Genomic DNA, 23,843 nt, shown 5'->3' with positions numbered 1-23,843 from the left:
TCATAATACGTTTGCATATCACTTTATACGATGCATATAGTTTTTTCTATTTGTATCGATAAGACTACACTTAGGATAAAATTATTTTCATAAGTTATGACCCGTATAGACGTATTTCATTTCTATCCAACAAAGACGCATTTTTAACTCTTATCCAGGCAAGCTTTACTGCTTCGGAAGTCGTCAATGCTCGTACAAATTATTGAGCATTAATCATTTTGATAATAATTAAAATATGTCGATAATTAATTAAAACATAATTTTCTGTTCGAGTACTCTCAGTACTTTGATGAATTTCCTTATTGGCTGCTAGCTTCTACGGGCTTAGTGGCTGCTGTTAGTGGCTGCTAGCATTAGCCTGGTAAAACATGAAGCATTCGTTGAGATTGAGAAAAATAATTTAAGGCATCGGAATTCGCCCAGTTTTAAATTCGCTCGATGACAACGGGGCGAAAATAATATGGGGGCGAATATTTCCCTGTTTACAGTATATAGAGACTTATTTTAATAGCAATTCATATTTTTTTCGATGTATTCAATCACAGGGTACAAAATTTGACTTTTAACTCTAAAAATGCTACATGATCCTTGGGCCTAAACATCAATTTAAGGTTTTTCCGCAGTTGTTCTTTCAATAAAAACTGTGCTATTAAAACGTGATGGGCCAGGTTTCTTAATGCAAAGCTCTTCATGGCCAATTAATTAGGACGTAGACAGACTTCAATGAGAGGGGGAAGGGTGGGGATAAATAAAGGTCTGGTCAAATGAAGTGGTTTTTTTTTAATATTTTTAAATAGATTCATTTGATATACAATTTTTTTTTTAATTGGGGTCGAATTTACATAAAAGTTTCATGTCACAATTTCGACCTTGTCTTGAACTACAATTTATATGTTAGAGAATTTGATATCTCCCTGCATATTAGTAATATCTTTGAAATACAAATGCAAAGCACAAACATACATGTGAACATGCATTTGATTTCCAAATTGCAGTTTTCTGTTATATCAGTGCTAGTCATCTTCGGCAGATTTAGTATCCATTTAATCCGTATCGATTATAATTCTATCTTAGTCGATCAAATTGGCGGCTTATGAGCAACTGTCGTAATTTATGTATATTCATTGTTGATATCAAAACGGGTAGAGGGTTAGATACAGTTGTAAAATGTGTACATTATTGATGAGATCGATTGTGGTATATCTAGTCTTAAAAACAACTCGAAACACTATTCCATGTAATCCAATATTCTGTAAAGATTTAGCTGGACGTAATAAAAGAGAGTTTAAATGGACGGACTTTTAATAATTATAACGTGTGGTCGCTTGAAAGCTGTTATGCTCACTCATGCATTGCAAGTCTTCAGTGATTTGAGCAGGATTATTCGGAATTGTTAGAGAGAGAAAAATATTGACATTCAAAACCGTTCTGAGATCTTTAAAAAGAACTCTCCTCGTCGTCCCTGGGTATGCGATTTTTAATTTACTTGGGAATGGTACAAAATCGTGACGAAGGATTGCTCATTTGGTAGAAACGGTCCACGGAAATTGGTCAGAAACCAAATTCGGATTCAGCATCAGTGGTAGCAGAGATGTAAATTGGTTTCTTTGTGTTAACTGTAAGTATTGGGACAAAATAAGATTGACAAAAACTGAATTTTTGTATGACCGTATAAAGAAGATTTTCCCCATACACAATTTTAACATTAAAAAAAAGTAAAAATTTTCATTGATATGTGGTTTATCAATAGAACAAGATTGGTTCTAATTTAGCGTAGCGTCGGTCGTTTCATTATGTTGCAGATCACCATTAAAGGGATTCTATTATTTGCGCTGTTTGATTTGCAAAGAAAAAATGAGTGAAATTACGAAATCTTAAGTAAGATAATCCTAATTCCATTGGAAATCATTGGCTTAATATAAAAGGGTATTTTCTCGAATGTTTATACGTAAGCATATTACGTCACGTTATACAGTTCTTAAAGAAAAGAACAGCCGAATTCAATTACGATGGTCGTCATATTTGGGAATATCATGTGCTGTAATGCACAACAATTACTCATGTTTACATTCGATAATAATCATGAATTTTATGTGTATGCATGTATTTGTCTTGGTTTTTATGTGTATACATATATTTGTCTAGGTTTTTTGCTTACTGATATATAATACTTAACTCGTAGTTTTCACCTGACAATGATTCCTTGCTTTTTTACACTTTGTTGATTATATTTAAACATTCAGTCAAACAGAGTACACTCATTCGAACCATTCTGAATTCCCAAAAGAATGTGAAAAAATGACCCGGTTTTCCGATAAACGACATTTATATTCTAAGGTTTTGAAATACGTAAGAATCATTGTAATCATATTCTTATTACACCCTTCTTGTGATGGAAAAATTACCCGTTTATACTCATTTCCATTTGTGCAGATCTCACAAAGGGTCAAAACTACCTCCCCTCCCCACCGCAATTCTCCTTTTTCCTAAGATTGGGTCTTCTTTCTGTGTGTTTAACCCCCAGAGATACAGTGTGAATTTTACATTTTAACCTGTACAATTGCCAGACGAACATGAAGCCGGTCGTCAAAGAGATCAAAGCCTTGAATGCTCCTAAATGTCCAACAGTCGTGATATTGCTAAAGGTGAAAAAATCAATCAATCAATCATACATCAATAATTCAATCGTTTAAAGACTTATAACAATAATGATTTGTTGTTAATTTTTTTTCACCTATGAATTTTGCATTAAGTATTTAATCTATGTTGTCAGAATTTCTGATGCGAAAATCCTTTGTTACACAGGAAAACGCTTATTATATTAGTTTTTAAAACTTTTCATTCGCACAAATTGCCTTTTTTGATTGTGTTGAATGGTGTGAATTAAAATCATTGCGACTTTGAGATTAATTAATTATCATCAGAAGTCAAGGGGCGAAACAAACAATAATAACCTATATCATGGAAGTGGTCATTCAGTCTTCATCGCTCGGTATTGAATTCTGCGTACATTGATCGAGCATTTCTCATGAACCCAGCTACCATCATCCTTGTAGCAGAAGATATTTAAATGGATAGAAAAGAGCTGAATCAAAATCGAAAATATATTTACCGTATCGATTTTATTTTACACCGTTTGTAAAGGAATATGAAACTTATTAGCTTGCTTGTGAATTAAATAACTTTAAAACTTGATAAAATTATGAAGATTATATCTATAGGTGTTCTTCTGTAAATACGAAGTTTGATCTAAATGTGTAGTTGATCCTGTTGAAGTCCCTTCTTGAAGTATTTGCTCTATCGTTCCGAACCCTTCTTTACTAGTGCAAAGCTACTTTGCCCTTTCTTTGGTTATCAAAATAATTGCGATTTGTTATATACACATCTCACTGTGTTTTGAATCACTGTGTAAAGTTTATTCGGTTAATATTAGTGAGTGGTGATAGCTCATTCTCAATTCTTATACTTGTATGACGTCAGTGAAGAATTCAACGTTTATGCAAATGCAAAGTAAAATAATAAATCATTTTTTCTTTGAATTCCTTATATTATGTTTAAACTGCAGAATAAAACAAGCAATTAACGCAGATTTAGTTTTATTTAAAAAAAGATTATAAAAAAACCTGTTAATAACTGCAAGACATATCGAAAGTGGTATTTTCATTGCTTATAATGAGAAGAAAATTAATGCTGCCGGAGAATTTTACACGGTATGCATTAGTCCATGCACATCCTATTGATCTACGTATACCTTTCGGCGTAAAGCATGGGACAGGAACAAATGTTCGCTGGTTATGACCTCAATCTCCCGATCAGCGGTCATAATTATAACGGTCGATATTAATTTTTTTATTGAATTTGTTTTACTCTTTAAGCATTGATACCGTTTATAAAAGAAATATAGAGTACTTTATCTTAACTTGGCAATGCTAATCGAATTTTCATAAACATGCGCATGGTCAAATCTTTAATACGGATTTGGTACAGGTGCACTTCTAGTGTAATTGATTTTACGTCTTTGTATGTGCTAGATTCCATGAGGTCCGATTTTTTAAATCTGAATTTTTTTATTTGACTTTGTTTTTGCGGTCATTTTTGGAGGCAAGATGTTTATTTGTTAAATGCACTGCAAAATAATTATAAGTTAGCTAGAAATGTGAAAGCGTCTGGGGAAATTGGGACTAATATAGTAAATAACAAAAACCAATCAATATATTCACCAACTGAGGATCAAAGCAGCCTTAACGTAATTCATGCGTAAAACAAATGTTTGCCAAGTGTGTGTAATTTTGAAGGAAGAGTATTCAATGCCCAACATTGCACCACTGACAAGCAGTGTTTCAGCCTGTTGCACACTACATTTTGCGCAAATATAAAGAGGGGGGGGGGGTCGGACTTCGTGAGTCACCCATGAAAAAACAAACCTATTCACAAAGTAAAGGTACAGGAAATAGGTCCCCTTCCCCCAGGAAAACTTTTACAGATCCGTGCACGTAAATAATGCATAACATTTATAAGCAATAAAAATACACATACTGCACAACTGATAGTCTGCACATTTTTTACTGATATTGGTGTGTGGTTTGCATATAGTTTTGCTGCAAAAGACCAGAATTCGTGACAGTAAATAGTCTATTTACAATAGCGATAAGAAAAGGGTTGACAGTGGTATATAAAACGGTGGTTGTGCTAGGTGACTGATATCAGCGCGAACATTCGCCTTGTCTGCAAGATTTTCATGTATACATAATAAATAGGGTCCTGCTCCATTGGAGGCTATCATAAGCACCCTGTCTTCTGCGTCTTATCGTAGATAAAAAATTTCCTTTTTCCCTCTTACTCCTCCCCCTTTTCTTCTTATTCCCTAAAAAATGGACCAAGTCCCTCTGTAAGGATACCCCATGTTCAATTGATCTTCCGGCAAACTCGCAGAGTGATAGCAGGATTTGGGGATCAATTCATTACTTTGTTTTCTTATTTCATTATCGGGGGAAAGGTTTACCTTAGGAAACAAGGCCCCTCAGATGAGATCAATAAATGTTCACCTGTGGCTATTATCAATATACTTGAGGCGGTTCAAATTTAAAACGAAGACATCGCCATTTTCGACAAGTTACACTGCTGCACCACTCATCCTTTGTTTTTTTTTACCTGGAGTGACCAACTTACCTCAGTTCCCCCATCTTTGTCTAAACGTCCGTTTGATACTTTTATTGTGGAGTAACCAGTGAACAGTTTCTGTGGGGGAGACTTACACAGGAGGAATAAAAATGGTGTTAACAAATTCCCAAATGGAGTATATACTCCATTTGTTTTTAGGTAAGAAACGATTTCTATGAATGAAAATTAAGCCTTAGTTTTGGGGATGGGGATGTACTATTTAAAACATGTAACCTATAAAATAGGAATCGGGACAAGACTTTATAGAGGAGTCCATAATACTGCGTTATAATTCATTTCTTAACCAACTGATCTTGTCTGTCAGATTACGTTTGTTGACTTTGACTAAAAGTAAAGAAATATCACCATCTCTTAAGCAATGATAACACAGTATCCACAAGATAGCCGTGATTTGTATATGATCTTAAATAAATCACCACAGACGATTATTCCTATAGTCATACGCTTATTGCGACACTAATGTGTTATAATTTGACTGTTATATATTGTGAAAACAAACAGACAGGCGGACAGAATCTGTGGTAGACTGACCAACAGTCCCACAGACAAACGTGTACTTTTTATTTCTTCAAAGGAAGAAAATAGATAGGGCTGTAAGGGGGTATTAGTCACATATCGTGTGACAGAGTCTCGTTCGAAATAAACGTTGAAAATCAAATCAAATAAATTTATATAATTTTTTCGTTCAATAATGATGATTAACAGCGTACCGAAATAGGTACTTGTAGTCCCAATAATTCCTCCGCATGTCATGCGTTCGAAACCCTTTGGGTTTTTAAATTCTTTTTTTCCATCAACAAAATTGTGAAACTGCATTTTATTTTCATAATTAATATTGTACAGATAATGTTTTAAATATGATGTACTGATATATTTTAAGATGTCCCATTCCACCTTAACTCATTTAGTTGTATACTTTCCAAAAGAAAATAAATCAATGTAAAAAATAAAGTCATATAGCCTTTCTTAGCTACACGGGATTTTTATCAATCGGATATCCGTTTTCTTTTCCAAACTTTGGAAATTTTAAGGGAAGAAAGGGATTGGGCTTATCACCTTCAAAAACTCCGTTGTTTTCCCTATAGCCATGATGTAACCACTGAACTTCTTTTACAAAAAGTGATAGGCTTATTTGCTGCTGCATTATTTGTAATCGTGACAAAAGCTGGCATTCTTGTACAAGACATTGTATAGAGAAATGTAACTAGGTTACCAGACTATGATGTTTAATTATTTCACGTGTATTAATAATGGCTGTGTCTGATTCGACAACAATTGTATGTGATATGCTAACCCATCTTTGCAAGCCAGACAATTGGCTAGTGAGTATGGTACGGTACTAATCAAATTCACTTGAATGCAGCATGTCATAAATAAAAAATGATAACCGAAGACTTATATAATTTCATCATGCACTTGAATGTAATGTTATGGATACATCTCTGCATGATGTAGAATTATGTTCAAGATCAATTTTAAGTTCAGACTAGTCTTTAAAACCTTGATATATTTTACTCTTTTTCTTTACAAAGTAAAATATTATTGCATGAATATCTCAAAAATTGCTAAGCTATGATTTTTAAACCTTAGATTGTACCCCAAGTCTTTGGATGTAACTATCATTCTACTACAGTTATTGCCAAGATCAAAGAGATGCCGCGGACATTATTCTCCAATATACCACGAACGTCATCAGTAAATTATCAGATCAGAAATTCCTATTTGTCTCGCACTGATCATGAAAGTACAACTTCAAACTTTAAAATGTTTTAAAACCATGTCAGTTTCACGTGTTAGTTCCAGTCAAAACGATGTGTATTGCCTCTAATGATAATTTTAAGAGATCAATGCGGCTGTTCCTAGGACCTCCCCAGCACATTCTCACTGCGTGATTTTACATAAAATATATAACGTGCAGTAGTAATAATCGTATAAAATTGCCTTTAAAATATAAGGAATATAACTCACAGATATTTTACAAAGAAGTGAAGAGAATTAAAAATCCAAAGATAAATTCTGTCGTCTGCATGCGATTCCTTTGATCGATACACATGTAAACATTACTAACAAAACCGTTGGGGTTACACGGAACAGCCTTCAAAATGACCTAGATCGTCTCTCTATAGGAGAAACGAACTGTAGAAATACTGGGCTGTTAGTAGAATAGAAATAAAGTTCTTGTTTTCGTGAATGTTGCAGGATAACCTCCTCGGTCTCGAAATGTTGTTTGAAATATAACTCGTACTTTATTTCTTAATTCTAACTAATGCTTAATACAATCAATGTCAAATCGAATTCATCAAACATAGATCGAATTTATGTTAAAACTTAGATTGATGAACAGACTTTTAACTTTTGCAAATCAATTGTAGTCTGTCCGATAAACCCAACCGGAATTCCATAACCTCACAATCCGGTTTTCGTGCAGGGCAAGCTAATGTTTTGAAAATCGTGTCAATATCTTTGTGTTTGTTCCGAAAAATAAATCTTGCAGCTTAAAGTAGGATCTTACACCCTGAATACCACTGTTTTATCTTGTCATATTGGCACCGTTTTAGATCTATAGCATTATGAAAACAATCACCAGGTGTTTTTGTAACGATTTTCTCAAAGTTTTGATACGTTTTATTATTTTGCAACCCAAACTCACAATTTTATAAATTTTATATGTAGTTTATATAATTAAAGTTTCATCGTGTACGTGTTTACCGATATTTTATATGTGGTCACAGACCTATGAACCACATCTGTGCATGTCTCTGCCACGAGCAGGTGGCCATTCTTCGCAGAGTACTACATTATAAAAAGTTTAATTAAACAGTTATTTGATTAAATGTTTATTCAAATCGTATTTGTTTTATGTGTTATTTTTATATCAATTAAGAAGTAAATTGAAAGTTTATTCAGTCTATTAAAAAGATGGATATCAACTATTTGAAATGATATAACGCACATTGCATCATCGAAAACCTATATGATGAACATATAATTTGAATAAGTATAAAATTATGTCTGATGTTAGTAATATGCACTGAATATCATGGTTATGTTATAATATTGAAAATTGATTAACATAAAATATTTTCAATGTCTGAGGATATTATATGCATCGTAATTCAGGGTTTTGGTGTCTTTTATTTTGTAGAAGAGGTCAACACTCACCCTAACCGCAGAAAGGGTGCGGCTACAAGCAAGGTCAACGCCTTCATCGCCCTTCTCCCCAGCAAACAGCCGATAGACAGGCAGATGTCGCGACGATCCACCACCGCCAAAAAACGCGCCATCGCGCGCAACAACAAGATCCACCCCTCGAAAAAAGACCCGGAAATGGAGGAGCTGGAGGAACAAGGTATCGACGTGTCCAACCTCGAGGACGAGGAGGATGTTCACAGAGTCATGAACGCAATTAAACAGCTGCCGTGTCCACTGGCGGCAAAGCGGAGATTCAGGTATAAACCTAGGAGATTACTTGTAACGGCGCTACACATGTAGGAGGTCTACCCATTCCTAACAGAGAGAGAGAGAGAGAGAGAGAGAGAGAGAGAGAGAGAGAGAGAGAGCAATAAAATACAAGGTTAATTTTGTTGGACTGCCAGCCTTGACATTAATTTCTGTTCCTAGAATGTCAAGGCTGACCGTGCATCCAACGAAGATCGTATGCTATAATGTCGATATGCTCTAAACAGCTCTACCGTTAAGTAACTGGAAGACCTGCCATCTACATGTAGTAAATATAGTACATTGTTGTTGTATACCGAGTACACGGTCACAGGATCTCCCCTACATAATAACATGTATATAGATGAAGGACGGAACTCTGCCTGGGCTATCCGTTGTTTGTTCAAACCAATCAAATAATATTATTCACAACTAAATCAGAAACATAATACATCGTGTAATGTGTGTGACCAGCAATTGATAAAATGGCAAGTGGTGCATCAGGTAAGGTATAAATATCACTATATACCCATTACCTACATCTAACTTAAGTACTTTAACAAAAAAAAACAAAACTATTTTGTTCAATATTATTAATTCAAAAACTAGCTGCAGATCTGTAGCTCTCTGGTTGAAAAAATTCGGATAGACAAACCAGAGAGCTACAGTTCCAAGCGTTGTAAAAACCTCCGATTTACGCCGCCGTTTTTGTGTCGCTCGCTTCGGGAATTATATCCGACTTTAAAAGCATTCAACCGCCTAAAAAATTGGATTTATTAATTAAACATATAGTTTACCCTAACTCTGCTAACTTTGTTTTCCTTTCAATGGTTCACAACGGCCATCCTTCGCCTTGGAATGTCATCGTTTTAAAAAACTCGCCTTATGACAACCATGTTTACCTAGTAGCGAGATCTCGGGTGCGTCAATTTACCCAAATTGACCCAAATGAACCCAAATGGACCCAAATGGCGATTAAAGTGGAAAACAATTATTATAAAATCCTTAGTACTAATATTATTACTTGTTTTAGTCATTTCATGGGGTTGTTAGCCGTTATTAAGAAAAATAAAGACCCAAATGGCAACCCAAATGGCGATTCAAGCGGAAAACAATTATAATAAAATCCTCATAATTTAGGGAAATTTGGAAAAATAAAAGCCGAAGGTCCAAAACAATAATTAAAATTTGTTCAGTATATCTTTAAAAATTGTTTTTGAAAAATAAAGATGAGCATTTTATCTCGATTTGTAAAAGTATATAATGTATGTAATTGTATTCAAATAATATAAATATATATATTATATAAAAATAAAACAACTTTTTAAAATAATTTTAATTATTGTTATGGACCTTCGGCTTTTATTTTTCCAAATTTCCCTAAATTATGAGGATTTTATTATAATAGTTTTCCGCTTGAATTTGGGTCCATTTGGGTAAATCGACGCACCCGAGATCTCGCTACTAGGTAAACATGGTTGTCATAAGGCGAGTTTTTTAAAACGATGACATTCCAAGGCGAAGGATGGCCGTTGTGAACCATTGAAAGGAAAACAAAGTTAGCAGAGTTAGGGTAAACTATATGTTTAATTAATAAATCCAATTTTTTAGGCGGTTGAATGCTTTTAAAGTCGGATATAATTCCCGAAGCGAGCGACACAAAAACGGCGGCGTAAATCGGAGGTTTTTACAACGCTTGGAACTGTAGCTCTCTGGTTTGTCTATCCGAATTTTTTCAACCAGAGAGCTACAGATCTGCAGCTATTCAAAAACATAAAGTATCATATCTTTTAGTTTCTTTGTTTTTGTTGTTGTAGTTGTTTTTATTTTATTATTGTTAAACGACTTGTTCTGCCTATTATTTTTTTTTACATTGAAAAATGATACTTTTATCGTCACATTTGCAGAAAATATATGCGGTAATAATTATTTCGTTCATAATGTCACCGTTATCATTTGATTGCACACTGTTCTGTGGCTCTGGTAATTTCTGGTGCGTTGTAAATAAAAAAATCGCCTTAAAGACCTTCTTCTGGCATTCAAAGCACTTCTGCTACATGTAACTTCCTCTACATCGATCTAAATCCGGCGAAAACAGCACAATAATTAGGTTATAAATCGCATGTCATGGCAACGCATTTGAACGAACGGCTTGGGTAGGTGTCAATCAGTTTTGACGAACTTCACGGCTATTTCAGACATGTCTTTACATATCCTAAGTGTTCTTTGTTGTCTAATTAAATGGACAATCTTTCCTGATACATGAAACAGTTACAAAGTAGGGCATTGTGTTTTGGTAATTAGACGCCATTCACACGGGATCACGTGACTCGTCAAATTACCTGTGCAGACACCCTCTTTGAAACACAGTTTTGTGTATCATTTTGTCTGAAGGATGGATATATTGAATCTACCATACTAGATGTTAATTCGGGATTATATACGGATTTCTTGTTAATGTTTGTGATGTAATGAGTTAAGCAGTGGGAGATAGGCATCTTTACCTGCATCAGATTAGGATATCTTTATCCAATGAACCGCAACCGTGTGTCTCCTTTTGGGGAAAACCCACCCCCTTATTATTCCTACGGGGAGGAAGTAGAGAAATTTGATGACTACTACGATGACGCTTTGAATTCTGTAGTCAGTGGGGAGAACATCCCAACAAAGAAGAACCCCATCATTGACAATGTCAACGACTCGGTCCTCAGACGTCGCCGGTCCAGAAGGAGTGCGCGAAAATTACGACGTCACCAGCAACTGCTGGAGGGGGAGAGTAATGAGCCTGACGTCATCGTAGATGACGACGACGATGATGACGACGAGGATGATTTACGTACACGAATAGAGCAGAAGAAGGGCCCCGGTCACTGGACGCCGTTTCTACACGAGAGAAGGTCTGACCAGGATTGGGGTGTCTCGTATAACCGTGCTTACGATTGTATACCGTGCATGCTAAAATGATTTCATAATTCATATGAACCATACTGTATGCTATAAGCACCGACTTATATGCATAATATATGTTTATAATCATTTCACATAAATATTACATTGTATGATATGAATGCTCTCTCTCTCTCTCTCTCTCTCTCTCTCTCTCTCTCTCTCTCTCTCAATTGATTATCCATATCAGCACTGATGTTATTGGCATTACGAGAAAGTAGCCGGTTTACAGATTTAATTACCCATCTCCGAGGACTTCTTCATTAATTATTAATCTCTAATTTAATTCTTGACATTCACTCACTTTGCCTGCAGGGATGCTATTGTTGTATTTGGGCGCGGGTGAAGGTTCTATGGGGTGTTGAGATTGTTGAATTGAATTGGTCAATCACATGAAAAGACAAAATAAAAATCAATATAGCTCTTATTTAATGAACAGTTAATAATACAACCTGAATAGAAACCCGGCAATATTTCAATGAATATCTGAAAAACACGGTGTCGTTTTCATGACGTCACATTGAAATTACCAAAAAAAAATTTAGTATTTTGGGGTGAATTTGCATATTGATAAACATTTACTTTTCTTTTTTTAGGGCTAAACTATTACAGAAGGAGATAAAGCAATCGAGTGGCTGCTGTGGAGGCTCAAACACTAACCGACAGGTGCGTGAAGTGGAATCGATTTATGTATTTGTTAAGATAGGTAAACTGATATTGTCCTCCATGTACCGAGCGTTCATGTTTAGATTTACCTTTCAGTGAAATAATGAGGAGGAAAACGATATCAATGATATCGTTAAAAATTGACACCGTTTTTTAATGAAATATTTAGCAGATAGAAGGGAATTTTTAAAATGTCTAACATCCAAGCAATGTTTTCAGTCCCAGTTTTCGTTTCGAGTCGTTGAAGCAAAACGCAAATCCAAAAATTTTACTATCCGGGCAAGTATATGTCATATGATGACCAATATATCAATACCTGCATGTACATGCACATAAAAATATGTTAACTTCATCTCTTACCTTAGATGGAGGTTGTATTTAAAACTGTAGGTATAATTTACAGATTTTATCGATTGAAAGTGAATTCATATGCCGGATCTAGGGATGAGTGTTCTTTGAGTACCCCAAACCATCTACAGATGATACAGATTATAACGGATATTAATTTCTCAACCCGTTCTGTAGAGAGTCTTTGGGTCTTGCCTAGCTATACTCCCCTAGATCCGCCACCATTTCTTTGTGTGAAGTTTATCACTCGATTAACACCAGGCATCCACATACATTACATGTAACTTTGAATTCTGCAGTGTAAATTGAACTATTGTTGTATTTCGAGCATTAATTTATTCTTCGATACAATTTATTCAGGACGTTTCAAATATATCATGCCCATAAATAGGAAAACGAAAGGCCAGAGGCATATCAAAGGGTTTACAATTGGAAATATTCACTAATCAACTTGTTTTGAAGTCAAACAAAAAATCTGAAGAGAAAATGACTTTGAATATGCTATGACCAGCTTCATCGGTGAAAGTGCATAATTACTAACTTTAAATCGGTACACACAAGAAGTTCGTTGGTCATGCTTTTAGTTGGCATCACAGCACTATCTAATTCCGATGTGTGCTGAGTTTATTTTTTTTAATCACATATAATGATATGGATGACGAATTACATGCGAATCAATTTTATGTGTCTTTACATGTATTTATCAAATTTAATTCGCACAATTGGTCTACTTTGTTAGCATTGCTGAAACATCAACGTGTATTTTTAAGCAAACAATATAAATATTAATCAATCATTATATATATGTTGTATATTATGTAGGTCACTTTAATTCATTGTATTGTCTATATTGATATTTTACATTATGTGCCCTGGTAATATTACTTCTATTTGTAACTTGTTAAGTTTATATATACTGAACGTAATAAATATGGCTATAAAATGTATGTAAATGTATTCAAGGTTTTTTGTTTCATTAGTCAACATACTTAAACATATTTGTGTATTAATGAAATTCACACAGAGAGACTGTGTACATATAGCCTAAATCAAAATTACATAAAAGTAAATGTTAAACAAGTTAAAACTCTGATTTGATCTTTCCCAAATTTTATCAATGAAATGAACTTTTGGGATTTTGAAGGAGAAACAGAGTTCATATGTTACGTATATTCACGCCATCAATCTTTCTCTTTATAGAACTGGAGAAAATTCAAGATATGGAAAAAGGAAATGAGCTACAAACTGGAGCCGTGGGGGTCCTGGCTGAAGAATGTGGAAGGTAAAATTCAGAACCATAAACAGTGCCATTTTTCCGCATTTTGTTTCCATTTATTTCAAAACATTACGATGTTTATCTGTGTACGTCTGTTTACTTAACCCCTAGACAAAACTCCTTTAAAGTTATATCATTTATATGGGAAATTTTACTTTCATAAATAGAACCACAATTCGTTTTGATGATGTTATGCAAACATTCTTCATATTATACAAGTTTTGTGTAAACATGGAGTCCATATATCATTCTGTTTGTTGGCATTGCCTCTTTAGAGTTTCCTCACCGTTCTCCCGTTTGAAATAATCACGTTCATTGCTATATTTGTCTTAAAGATGACATAAAAAAGCCTCAAATATGTGTAATTGTCCTATAAAAGCACCCGATCGTTGTTTTAATTGTCAAATATACCTATATATCTACACAATCTTTGTAGTTCTAAACATGTACAGAATGCACGTGTTCTAAGTGTCCGTGATATGACCAGGAAACGTCCATTAAAAAACCCCACACCATTATGACGTATATACCGGAAATATGATACCATATAAACGAGGCAAACCATCGTATTACGAAATGTCCGAGTCGTGCTTTTTCTTCAATCAGATTTAAAAAAGTGTTCAATGGTCTTAAAAAAATAATCGCAATACGATACGTCAGGCCGTAATTACTGAGTTGGACCTTTAAACAGTATGGCTGTTGACACAGGGATTCGTGACGAATCTGCTTCCTCTCCAGGCAACGTGTAAACATTTACCCCAGCCCTGACCATGCAGGGGGGTAGAACATACGACGTCGTCAGAATTAAAACCCAGAATGATTAACGCTCTGTCTAAATGGTTGCATTTTCTTTGCATGTCGCACCTTTGGGTTTAAGAATAAATCTTATTAATGCCCCTGTCTGATTCTGAGATTCGTTTACTGTAGCTTCATGTACTATTAGAGATATAAAGATGAATTGAATTATCATGTAATTATGTTAGTTTTAACTCCAATGGGGTTCTAAAATGATAGTTTTGGTTGTTTCGTAAAGAAACACGAAATAATAATTGCTAATACACAAAGTACATGTGCGCAAACAATTTAGTTGTAAAAGCATGATGTTTATAAATTTAAAAAGACCTTCAACTTTGTGCAATGTACCGAGTCAAAATTTTTATGACAGACAATTATTTGTAAGCTGTAGATTTAAAGAGACAGACAAGGAGACATAAATTTTGTACGATATGACCTTGATATGTCGAATTCGTTTAGGCTACACGGAATAGTAATATGAAATGGATGTTAAATAAAATCACACCTAATTGATCACATGTACATGTTGCGATATATATATGATAAAATACAATTACTCTGAATTTTTAAGAAAAATATAATGCACCTAAAATATCTTGCACGTATATATCAGAAACATCTCCATGTACATTTTTATTTCAAAGTAAATTTATGGTACATGTAATGCAAATCTTAAAAGCAATAACATCGGTTATTCTCGTATTAACGTTTATAAGGTCATAAACCTCCCTTAACCCCTGACCCCGTAGTATATACTCAAGGTCGTTTACTGTACATTACAGGTCACCAGGGTACCGGCGTAGTGTCCTATTTTGTATTCCTCCGCTGGCTGTTTTTCCTGAACCTGGTCATCTTCATTCTGATGCTGCTCTTTGTCACCATTCCGTACGTTGCGTTTTCAAACAACGGTTACACGTACGTGGTCACGGGGTCCGGTGTTTCCGGGATGAGCGTCGCCTCCGAACAAACCTGCTCACCCCTGTACCAAGTAAACGTCAGCTCTGATGCCAAGACGCTGATGCAGGACTTTCTACAAGGCTCAGTAAGTGACCGAGGCTACTATCTGTAGAAAATACTGGTTGTGAAAAATTTAATGACAATAGATAAGATATGACGTCATACGAACTTTTAAATTATTCTTTGTTACTCTGACTTTAGGAGTGGAAGTGAAAAAAACCCCTTTATCTGTGTCTTACAAGCTAGTAAATTTGAGTTAGCATTGTATGCAACAGATGAAGAATTAATGTTGAAAAACAAAAACAAAAAATCAAATAAAATGGAATATAGCGTCTTAAGTAAGAAGAATTTTAAATCATTCTTTGTTATATTAATTACAGGGATGGATGGAGAAGACTGCCATGTTTTACGGTTTCTACGACAGTCAAGATCTAAACTCCTTTGTTGCAGGGCACTACAGCTTGCCCCTGGCATACCTTCTGACGTCACTGGTCATCCTTCTCTTCAGTTTAATCACCATGGCAAGATAGTAAGTACATGCCTTTACATTCCCTACTTTGCTTGTAGTTGTACATCCAACATTCGTTGAACATAGTGGTACATATGAATACTTATTCTGTTGTGTTCCGCAGCACGATGCAGAGTTTCCGTGAGAATTTGGAGGACCAGAACGAGAAACACCAGTATTGTAACCGAGTGTTTGGGGGCTGGGACTTCGCTCTCAGTGAGGAAGGGACAGCTCTACTCAAACACAGGAGTCTGTACAAAGACCTCGCGGTCAGTGTGCTTACCTACATGTATTTAAAAAATCATACAACAAAGTAAACGTGATATTTCTTCTTGTCTTGACCAATTGTATCTTGAAAGATAGTAATACTGTAAGATTGGCTTATGTTACAGGGGGAGTTGGCGGAACAGCGCCATCATGAGGCGAGGAAGAATATGTCGAGTAACGATAAATGCAAGCTGTACACGATCAGGTTCTTTATCAACTTCATGGTGATTTGCATTCTGGGAGGATCCGGTTACCTCATCTACTGGGTCACCGACTGGGTCACCAGCGTGAGTTCGAAATGTTTTCTGTAGTACTGTAAACGTGTTCTGTTTAGCGGGAATGATATTTGTCGGAATTGATTTTCCAAAGATTAGCGTATTTTCAAGTACTTATTTACGTACAAATATTGGCATTAAGCGATGTATTAACATACAAATATTCGCATTTAGCAATGTATTTAATATAAATACACTCTCTGCGAGAGAAGAATAAGAATACCAGTAGACATCCAAATTTCAATACATTAAATACAGTATCACCGTACATTATATTTTATTATACTTTCATGTTAAATACTGAAATCTGATTGGTTTAGACGCAGTTGATAATCCGTTCTATTACCCTCAACATTAGCAACACACTTGGCAACGGGTAACACAACGAATTGATATATGCGCGTAAATAATGCGCGTACGGTTCGCCGTAGAATTCACGTCATTTCTATACAAAAGCAGTAAAAATTTCTCTAAAATTAAGACATTCAGTATAATAAAATAAAAACTGCCTGTTTGGGAGGTTAACAGTTGAAACTGACACCCCTTGGAAACCATTGTCAACCTCCGCTTTGCGTCGGTTGACAATGGTTTTCTCGGGATGTCAATTTCAACTGTTATCCTCCCAAACAGGCACTATTTATATAGTGGCTAATAGAGCATGGCGCTCATTGATTCTTGACTTCCATTTCAGTTTTTGGCGGATCCCAATTATAAGACCGATAACGACGCCATCGTTGTGCTTCTGGTTGAGTTCTTGCCCTCTTTGACAATCACGGCGCTCAACGGACTCGTACCACTGATTTTTGGAATTGTGGTCAAGGCGGAAAATTACACACCCGAATTTACGATAAAAATCACACTTATAAGGTAAGGTGTAAAATGCTTGCACTTATTGAGTGTTTATTTACAAAATGCAGCTATTTAATAATGTTTCATTAGAATACATCTTACATATTTCAAAGCATTAGACAAAAATAAACATATGAATGTTTTTAAATCAAATAGTGCATTTTACCAAACAGACAAAAAAAACCCTTCTCAATGCAGTGTGTAGGATACTAGTATACTGTATCAAAATAGACAACTTTTGTACACATTACAGGACAGTGTTTCTGAGGCTGGCCTCCTTAGCTGTGCTGATAGCCACCATTTATCGCATCGTCTCGTGTACCGACAAAGACACTACGTGTAACGTGGGACAAAATGCCTGCGATTCATTGAGGGTAAGTGGTTAATCTTATAACTATTTATTGTTTATACGTGTCTCATTCGTCTTCCAACCACGGTCCTGCCAGTGAGACTAGTACTTAATACATGCCTTGAAAAATACTTTAAATTGAATAATTAGTTTGAATATTTTACAAAGCGTTCATACATGCTGCTAATGGCTGTTTTATTATAAAGCATTTATAGCAGAAAACGTTGAAAACATAAAGAAGTACTGTACACATGGTTATTTTCGCCTTGTGTTATTTTCACCCTTTTCGCCCCGTCGTTAATTCGCCCAGACATAGTTGTGTTTGACGAAAAATAATTGGAAACATTGGAATTTGCGTAGTCTAAAATCTCACGCTGACAACAAGGGTGAAAGGAGCAAAAATAAAACGGGGCGAATTTTTACCTGGTTACAGTATACAATTTAAGACCATCTTACAGTGTACGTTCTACTTTTAGTGTTGGGAGACGTACGTTGGTCAGAACTTCTTCAAATTGATTGTTCTGGATTTCCTGGTCAAAGTAGGCGTCACACTTGGATACGAATTACCGAGAAAGTAAGTAAACTCTTACAGTATAACAATCTTTAAAAGCTGCTGCGATTAGAGATCTCTTAAATTCTGTTATATGAACTCTCGATCCGTATTGCAGAATACTGACAACAAAATGTGACGCGGCGATATGCAAAAAAGTTGGACCCGCTGAGTTTGACATTCCTAAAAACGTCTTGGATATTGTGTATACACAGACTCTTTGCTGGTAAGTCTCTCTCTCTCTCTCTCATATCGCATTTTTCACCTGATACATGTAGTTGTTTTGTCAATATACCGACATTTTTTGTGTTTTGTACATATGCCCAACTGCACAATTGGCAACGGCAAAGATGTACCAATAAACTTATCTTGCCAATGTACCAAGTGTATAATGTATGTGTGTGTTGCAGGTTGGGATTTTTCTATGCGCCCCTCATCCCTGCACTGGCAACGATATCTATGTTCGTATTGTTTTACCTGAAATATGTAAGTATTACACGAAAGGAAACCATTCTTCTAAACAATGTCAAAGTTTTTTACTAATGTGTAAACGCTTTAACTTGTACTGATTATTCGAGATAAGAGCTGGTTAGAAATCCTTTTGATCAGCACGTGTATTTTCTTCTTTTTGTGAAAAGACATGCGATATGCACTTAGACTAGATTTGACAATTTTAAAAAATGTTCGTTTTCAGCTGTCGGCTATGTATAACACCAACCCTCCCGAGATTCCATACAAAGCGTCCAAGTCCAACAACTTCTTCATGATAGTGCTAATGATTGCCTTCTTCTTGTGTTGTCTACCAGTCGGCTACACTATGGTCAAGTAAGTCATCATCATCATCGTCATCATTATCGATTTTAATCATGTTGCATTGTGAATATAATATATATACATGTTACATTTAATTAAAAGTTTTGTAATTCAAAGAATTCAAAAATGTTTATAAAAATCTAGATTTGTAACATACACACACAATGAATTCGATTACTCTCCTCTCGTGCTCTATTGATTAAATGATAGGATATCATAAAGCATAATTATCTACTAGTTTGAAATGATGACAAGGAGAGAGAACCTGGTTTTTTCAGACTGACTCCCTCATATGGGTGTGGCCCATTCAGGATCTACTCCTACATGACTGTCTGTGTAGACGCCACCATTTCTAACTTCCCGAGTTGGCTACAAACCATTATAGGAATCTTCACATCCGGGTCCTTTATCATCATTCTCCTCGTGCTTCTTTCGTACGTATAAGTTTATATTGACATCTAACTGTCTGTGTCTCTCTCCCTCTCTCTTTGTTGAAAATTGAAATGGGAAAAATGCAAAATACTGCGTATGTACAGAATCATTGAATGCTTTTTTACAGGTTGATTATTTACTATACGTCGTCAAAATCAGGCGCACGCGCGAAAATGATTGTGATGCTAAAAGAGCAAATGATAATGGTAAGAGTATTTTTATGATTTATAATTCAGAGGAAACTCATTAAAACGTTATAATTAAATATTTCAAAGGAAAAGATACTAATAATTCAGATATCGATAAAATCCCCCGTTTTAATAATATCATTCTAGGAAGGGAAAGACAAGCAGTTTTTGCTAAACCGTATCTATGAACTGACGGGAGAGAAACCAGGGGCCAAAAAGAAGGATAATAAACGGCCCCCTAGCAACGGCCCTCGGAACGGCCCGCCTCCCTCCGCCGTGAAAACGGTGAATGAGGTTCACCAGAACGGGAACGTCTCCAAGGATAATGATGTAAGTTTCCCCTTTAATGTGTCATGGAGATGAAACTATAGATTTTTGTTCATTTCAGTCTCAACACTTTTTTGAGATTATTCTATCTTTATTAAGCATTGTTATAATGTCATTCGCAGTTCAAAACTATGTATCAAAACATTGGTTTTGTTTTAAATGTTTTGATTGGGGAGTGCTATCAAAAACTACAAGTGTTCAATTATTTTCAGAAATGATTTAGAAATGATGGTAAACAAGATAGTATGATTATGTTTGAATTTAATAGAGTTTTATACGATAAATAAATGCAAGCTAACAAAAACGTTACATGTAATTTTATGGAGAAGAAATTGTCATAAAACGTTTGTCCAGTCTCGAATATTTAACGCTTTGTTTCGGTTTGTGAAATACTAACTGAAATTTGCGTTTCGTCAGATTGAAGAATTGTGGGCTTAGGTAACAATTCCAACAACTGCACTCTCACCTGCTTGCATTTATGTTGTAAATGGTGCTTTTATACACATTTGCGCACAGATGTATTCATCGTTTTTAACGCAGTCGACCGGAAGTGCGAATGTAAATTGCGTGCGCAAATGTGTTTCACTCGTTGTGGCAAATTTGGGCTAATTTTTATTAAGAAAGCTTATGTTTGATGGTTAGATCTGCATGGTTGTGGGTGCTATGTGATATGCTAATATATTTTTACATGTAGTTTTACAGTATTCACACAAGTTTATTTCTACTATATTACATTTTTTAAAAGGAAATAGAAAAGAAGATACGGGTTGTCGAGGTTCGGTATTCTGAATTTAATATATGCAAATTTAAAAAAAACAAAAAACCAACACCTTTGAGATCCGGTCTTTTCCATACGTCACTTTGCATCACTGTGGTCTGAATCTTTTTAATGTTTATTTTTCACCGATCACCAATTACTAATCGAGCAACAGTGGCTTGAATCTTTCACGTGTTATTTACTCATTTACACATGCAGTCAGTTAACTAATATGCGGGTAATATACCTTGTCAATTGACCACGGACAAAAACGGGTACAGTGCACTTGTTTCTGTAATAACCCTTAAAGTAAATCGCTACAATCCATGTTTCCAAATTACGTGAAATAAGACCCCGTCAATAGAAATTGTATTCACTTTTAGGATAAAAAAAAAAACAGGGGGCGAGAATGTAATTAAACTACTTGTACTTAATCATGAATAAAATACAATATTAGATATTGCTGGTAGAATTCGGTAAATAAGAATATATTATTGCCTAAAAACTTATGCTAGTGCTAACGTTGTAGTATGACAGCCGATTTGCATAGAATAATTCTCAAAATTAAAACGACAAACCCTATCTAATATTTTCATCGCAGAAATAAATATTTTTAATGCACATGTAATTTAACATCAAACTGCAAGATTGAAAATAAAAACCCAGCTCAATAAATATAAGATAAAGTTCGTTTATTATTGCTTTAAATGTAATAATAATTTTCAAGAATAAATAGACATCAAATTTTTTTTTTGTTGAGTCATTTAAAAGTGAACAATTGTTAAAACATGTTATTTGAAATTTCAATTTTTAAACTTGTGATATATCATATTACTAGTTAACCCCAGTGGACGATGTCCCGGAAGTCGTTCCTTACAACGACCCGGATGATTCGACCAGGAAGACTGCGGAAACTGCCTTTAAACGGGAAGTAACTCCAGTTGACTGGGACCAAGTACCCGGGGACGAAAACACAAATAGAACGACATCAACCGTCACCGCAACGAATGTAGCATTTGACTTCTGATACAAATGTAGTTTGGGTCCTTGGTTTCTTTGTGTCTCTGTAATCCAGAAATCATTTGTCTCTGATGGCTTTATATAGTAATTTTTTTTTTTTTTACATTGCTATGATAATAGGTATATTGTTTATTATTAATGACATGGTGTTTTATAATTTCTTTTTTTTTTTATTTTTTTTTTTGCGCCAAATACTATATTGTGATATCTTAAAATTTCAATGCATATTTATACAAATCATCAGCATTATTTATTTTCTTGTTGATGTATGTTTATACAATACCCGTCCGTTTGCGTATTTTTTAACAGTGTACATTTGAATACAGACTGCATAATATTGATATGCAATTGTATCTTCAATTTATACACCTAAATGTATAATTGGCATGCATATCTCGCTGTTAATTATCTTTGTTAAATTTGTTAAATATGCATGCTCGGATCTACTCTTAAATTACAAAGAAAAATTATAGAAAAAACGGTCTTGGACTCCCATTCCTCCTAGAAGAGATGGATATCCCTCAAACCTCCCTTCTTGGAAAAAAATTCTAGATCCGCGCATGATATATATATATATATATATATATATATATATATATATATATATATATATATATATATATATATATATATATATATATATATATATATATATATATATATATATATTTTACATATTGATGGAATATTTTACTGATCTGTTAATTTATTACACATATGTCACTAATACTTTTGTTCTTGCCTATAAATGCAGTACATATATCAAACACTTTGATGACCTTATGTATATGTATATAAATGGCGCGAGACCCTTGACGGGCTCCATTGAGAAAATCTTTTTTATTGTGAGTCTTGAGCTGGTCTCAGATTGTATCAATTTGCATGTCTGTGATTTATTGCTGCTGTTATTTTTTTTATCATTTTTATTCATATTTAATTTTTGCTAAAATTAAAAACGTGTTCATGTGTTTTGTTAGTATAAAAAAGAGGAAAATTGAACATGACGTTTTGAAATGTATGGGTTTGCAAATTTATGAAATTGTTTTTATGAAAGTATGCAATAACAGTTACTATTTTTCTGTGAATATAAATATATGTTGATAATTTTGTCGGTTGGAGAATGCCGAAGAATGACTATTTTCAATTACATTCATGTACATTGTTTATATTCTCCCAAAAGCGGATGAACTTTATGTTTCAATAAAATTTCATAACTTTTTTTCATCGTTCGTGTGGGTGCTAGTATTTTTAACCGGGTTTCCAACGGAAAAAAATCCGGTTATTGAAATGGAGAAAATGGCGGGCAGGCGGGCGGGCGGCTGCCAAAAGGGTACCCTCACTGTACGGATAACTCCTCCTACAATTTTCAAGATAGGAAGTTGTTCTTTTGCAGATTAATTGAACATTTGTACATATATCAGAGGTATGCATATTGCTAGGATTGTGATTTCTAATAATTTATGAAAAAAATACCAGCTTTTGAACTTAGTCATTTTTTTGGCAAAATATTGCATACAGGGTACCCTCATTGTATGGATAACTCCTCCTACAATTTTCAAGATAGGAAGTTGTTCTTTTGCAGATCAATTGTACATTTATCAGAGGTGTGCATATTGCTAGGATTTTGTAATTTTTTTTGGGCAAAATATTGCATATAGGGTACTCCATTTCACTGGATACGGTAGGTAGTGTTTATCAATTCAGGGTTGACATGGATTATGGATACATTTTATATAAAAGAAAATTCCGTTCTGCTGTCACATTGACAGCTTTTCAATATTGTTCTTTGTTTATTTCATCGTTAACATCTGTTGACGTCACAGTACGGGTTGCACCTGTGGATAATAATCCACATGCATTTTTCAATTTTCTTTAATTCGATTAATTGATTCACTCAAACT

General features: G+C 34.7%; 1 protein-coding gene across 8 annotated transcripts; it reads left to right on the top strand.

Annotated features, from left to right (window-relative positions):
• Positions 1-1,377: 1,377 nt before the first annotated feature.
• On the top strand, positions 1,378-23,161 carry LOC128164794 (transmembrane channel-like protein 7). Of its 8 annotated transcripts, none has more exons than XM_052828784.1 (19): positions 1,378-1,618; positions 8,327-8,630; positions 12,162-12,231; positions 13,780-13,861; positions 15,433-15,692; positions 15,988-16,136; positions 16,240-16,384; positions 16,508-16,669; positions 17,349-17,524; positions 17,760-17,880; positions 18,332-18,429; positions 18,524-18,631; positions 18,816-18,891; positions 19,100-19,230; positions 19,497-19,652; positions 19,778-19,856; positions 19,986-20,168; positions 20,911-20,940; positions 21,761-23,161. In XM_052828784.1, exons 2-19 carry the CDS (start codon positions 8,428-8,430, stop codon positions 21,947-21,949), a joined length of 2,418 nt encoding a protein of 805 aa, XP_052684744.1. In that variant the 5' UTR covers positions 1,378-1,618; positions 8,327-8,427; the 3' UTR covers positions 21,950-23,161. The 8 variants fall into 8 exon arrangements, with proteins under 8 accessions (XP_052684744.1, XP_052684742.1, XP_052684741.1 ...); XM_052828782.1 differs by lacking the exon at positions 1,378-1,618 and adding an exon at positions 5,026-5,319; XM_052828786.1 differs by lacking the exons at positions 1,378-1,618; positions 8,327-8,630 and adding exons at positions 10,706-11,516; positions 20,583-20,603 and having other exon boundaries at positions 21,761-21,847.
• The last annotated feature ends 682 nt before the right edge of the window (positions 23,162-23,843 follow it).

The sequence above is a fragment of the Crassostrea angulata genome, chromosome 10, assembly GCF_025612915.1.
Source record: "Crassostrea angulata isolate pt1a10 chromosome 10, ASM2561291v2, whole genome shotgun sequence".
Taxonomy (NCBI): Eukaryota; Metazoa; Mollusca; class Bivalvia; order Ostreida; family Ostreidae; genus Magallana; species Magallana angulata.
The sequence above is the reverse complement of the archived record's forward strand: the minus strand, read 5'-3'. Positions and strand labels throughout refer to the sequence as shown.

What these genes read in the sequence shown, in the direction of transcription:
- LOC128164794 (XM_052828780.1), top strand. Translation starts at nt 11,152, where the DNA reads ATGAACCGCAACCGTGTGTCTCCTTTTGGGGAAAACCCACCCCCTTAT. An exon ending in TATTGTTTTACCTGAAATAT is followed by an intron (nt 18,892 to 19,099) that starts GTAAGTATTACA and finishes GTTCGTTTTCAG; the next exon opens with CTGTCGGCTATGTATAACAC. An exon ending in AGAAGATACGGGTTGTCGAG is followed by an intron (nt 20,941 to 21,760) that starts GTTCGGTATTCT and finishes TCATATTACTAG; the next exon opens with TTAACCCCAGTGGACGATGT.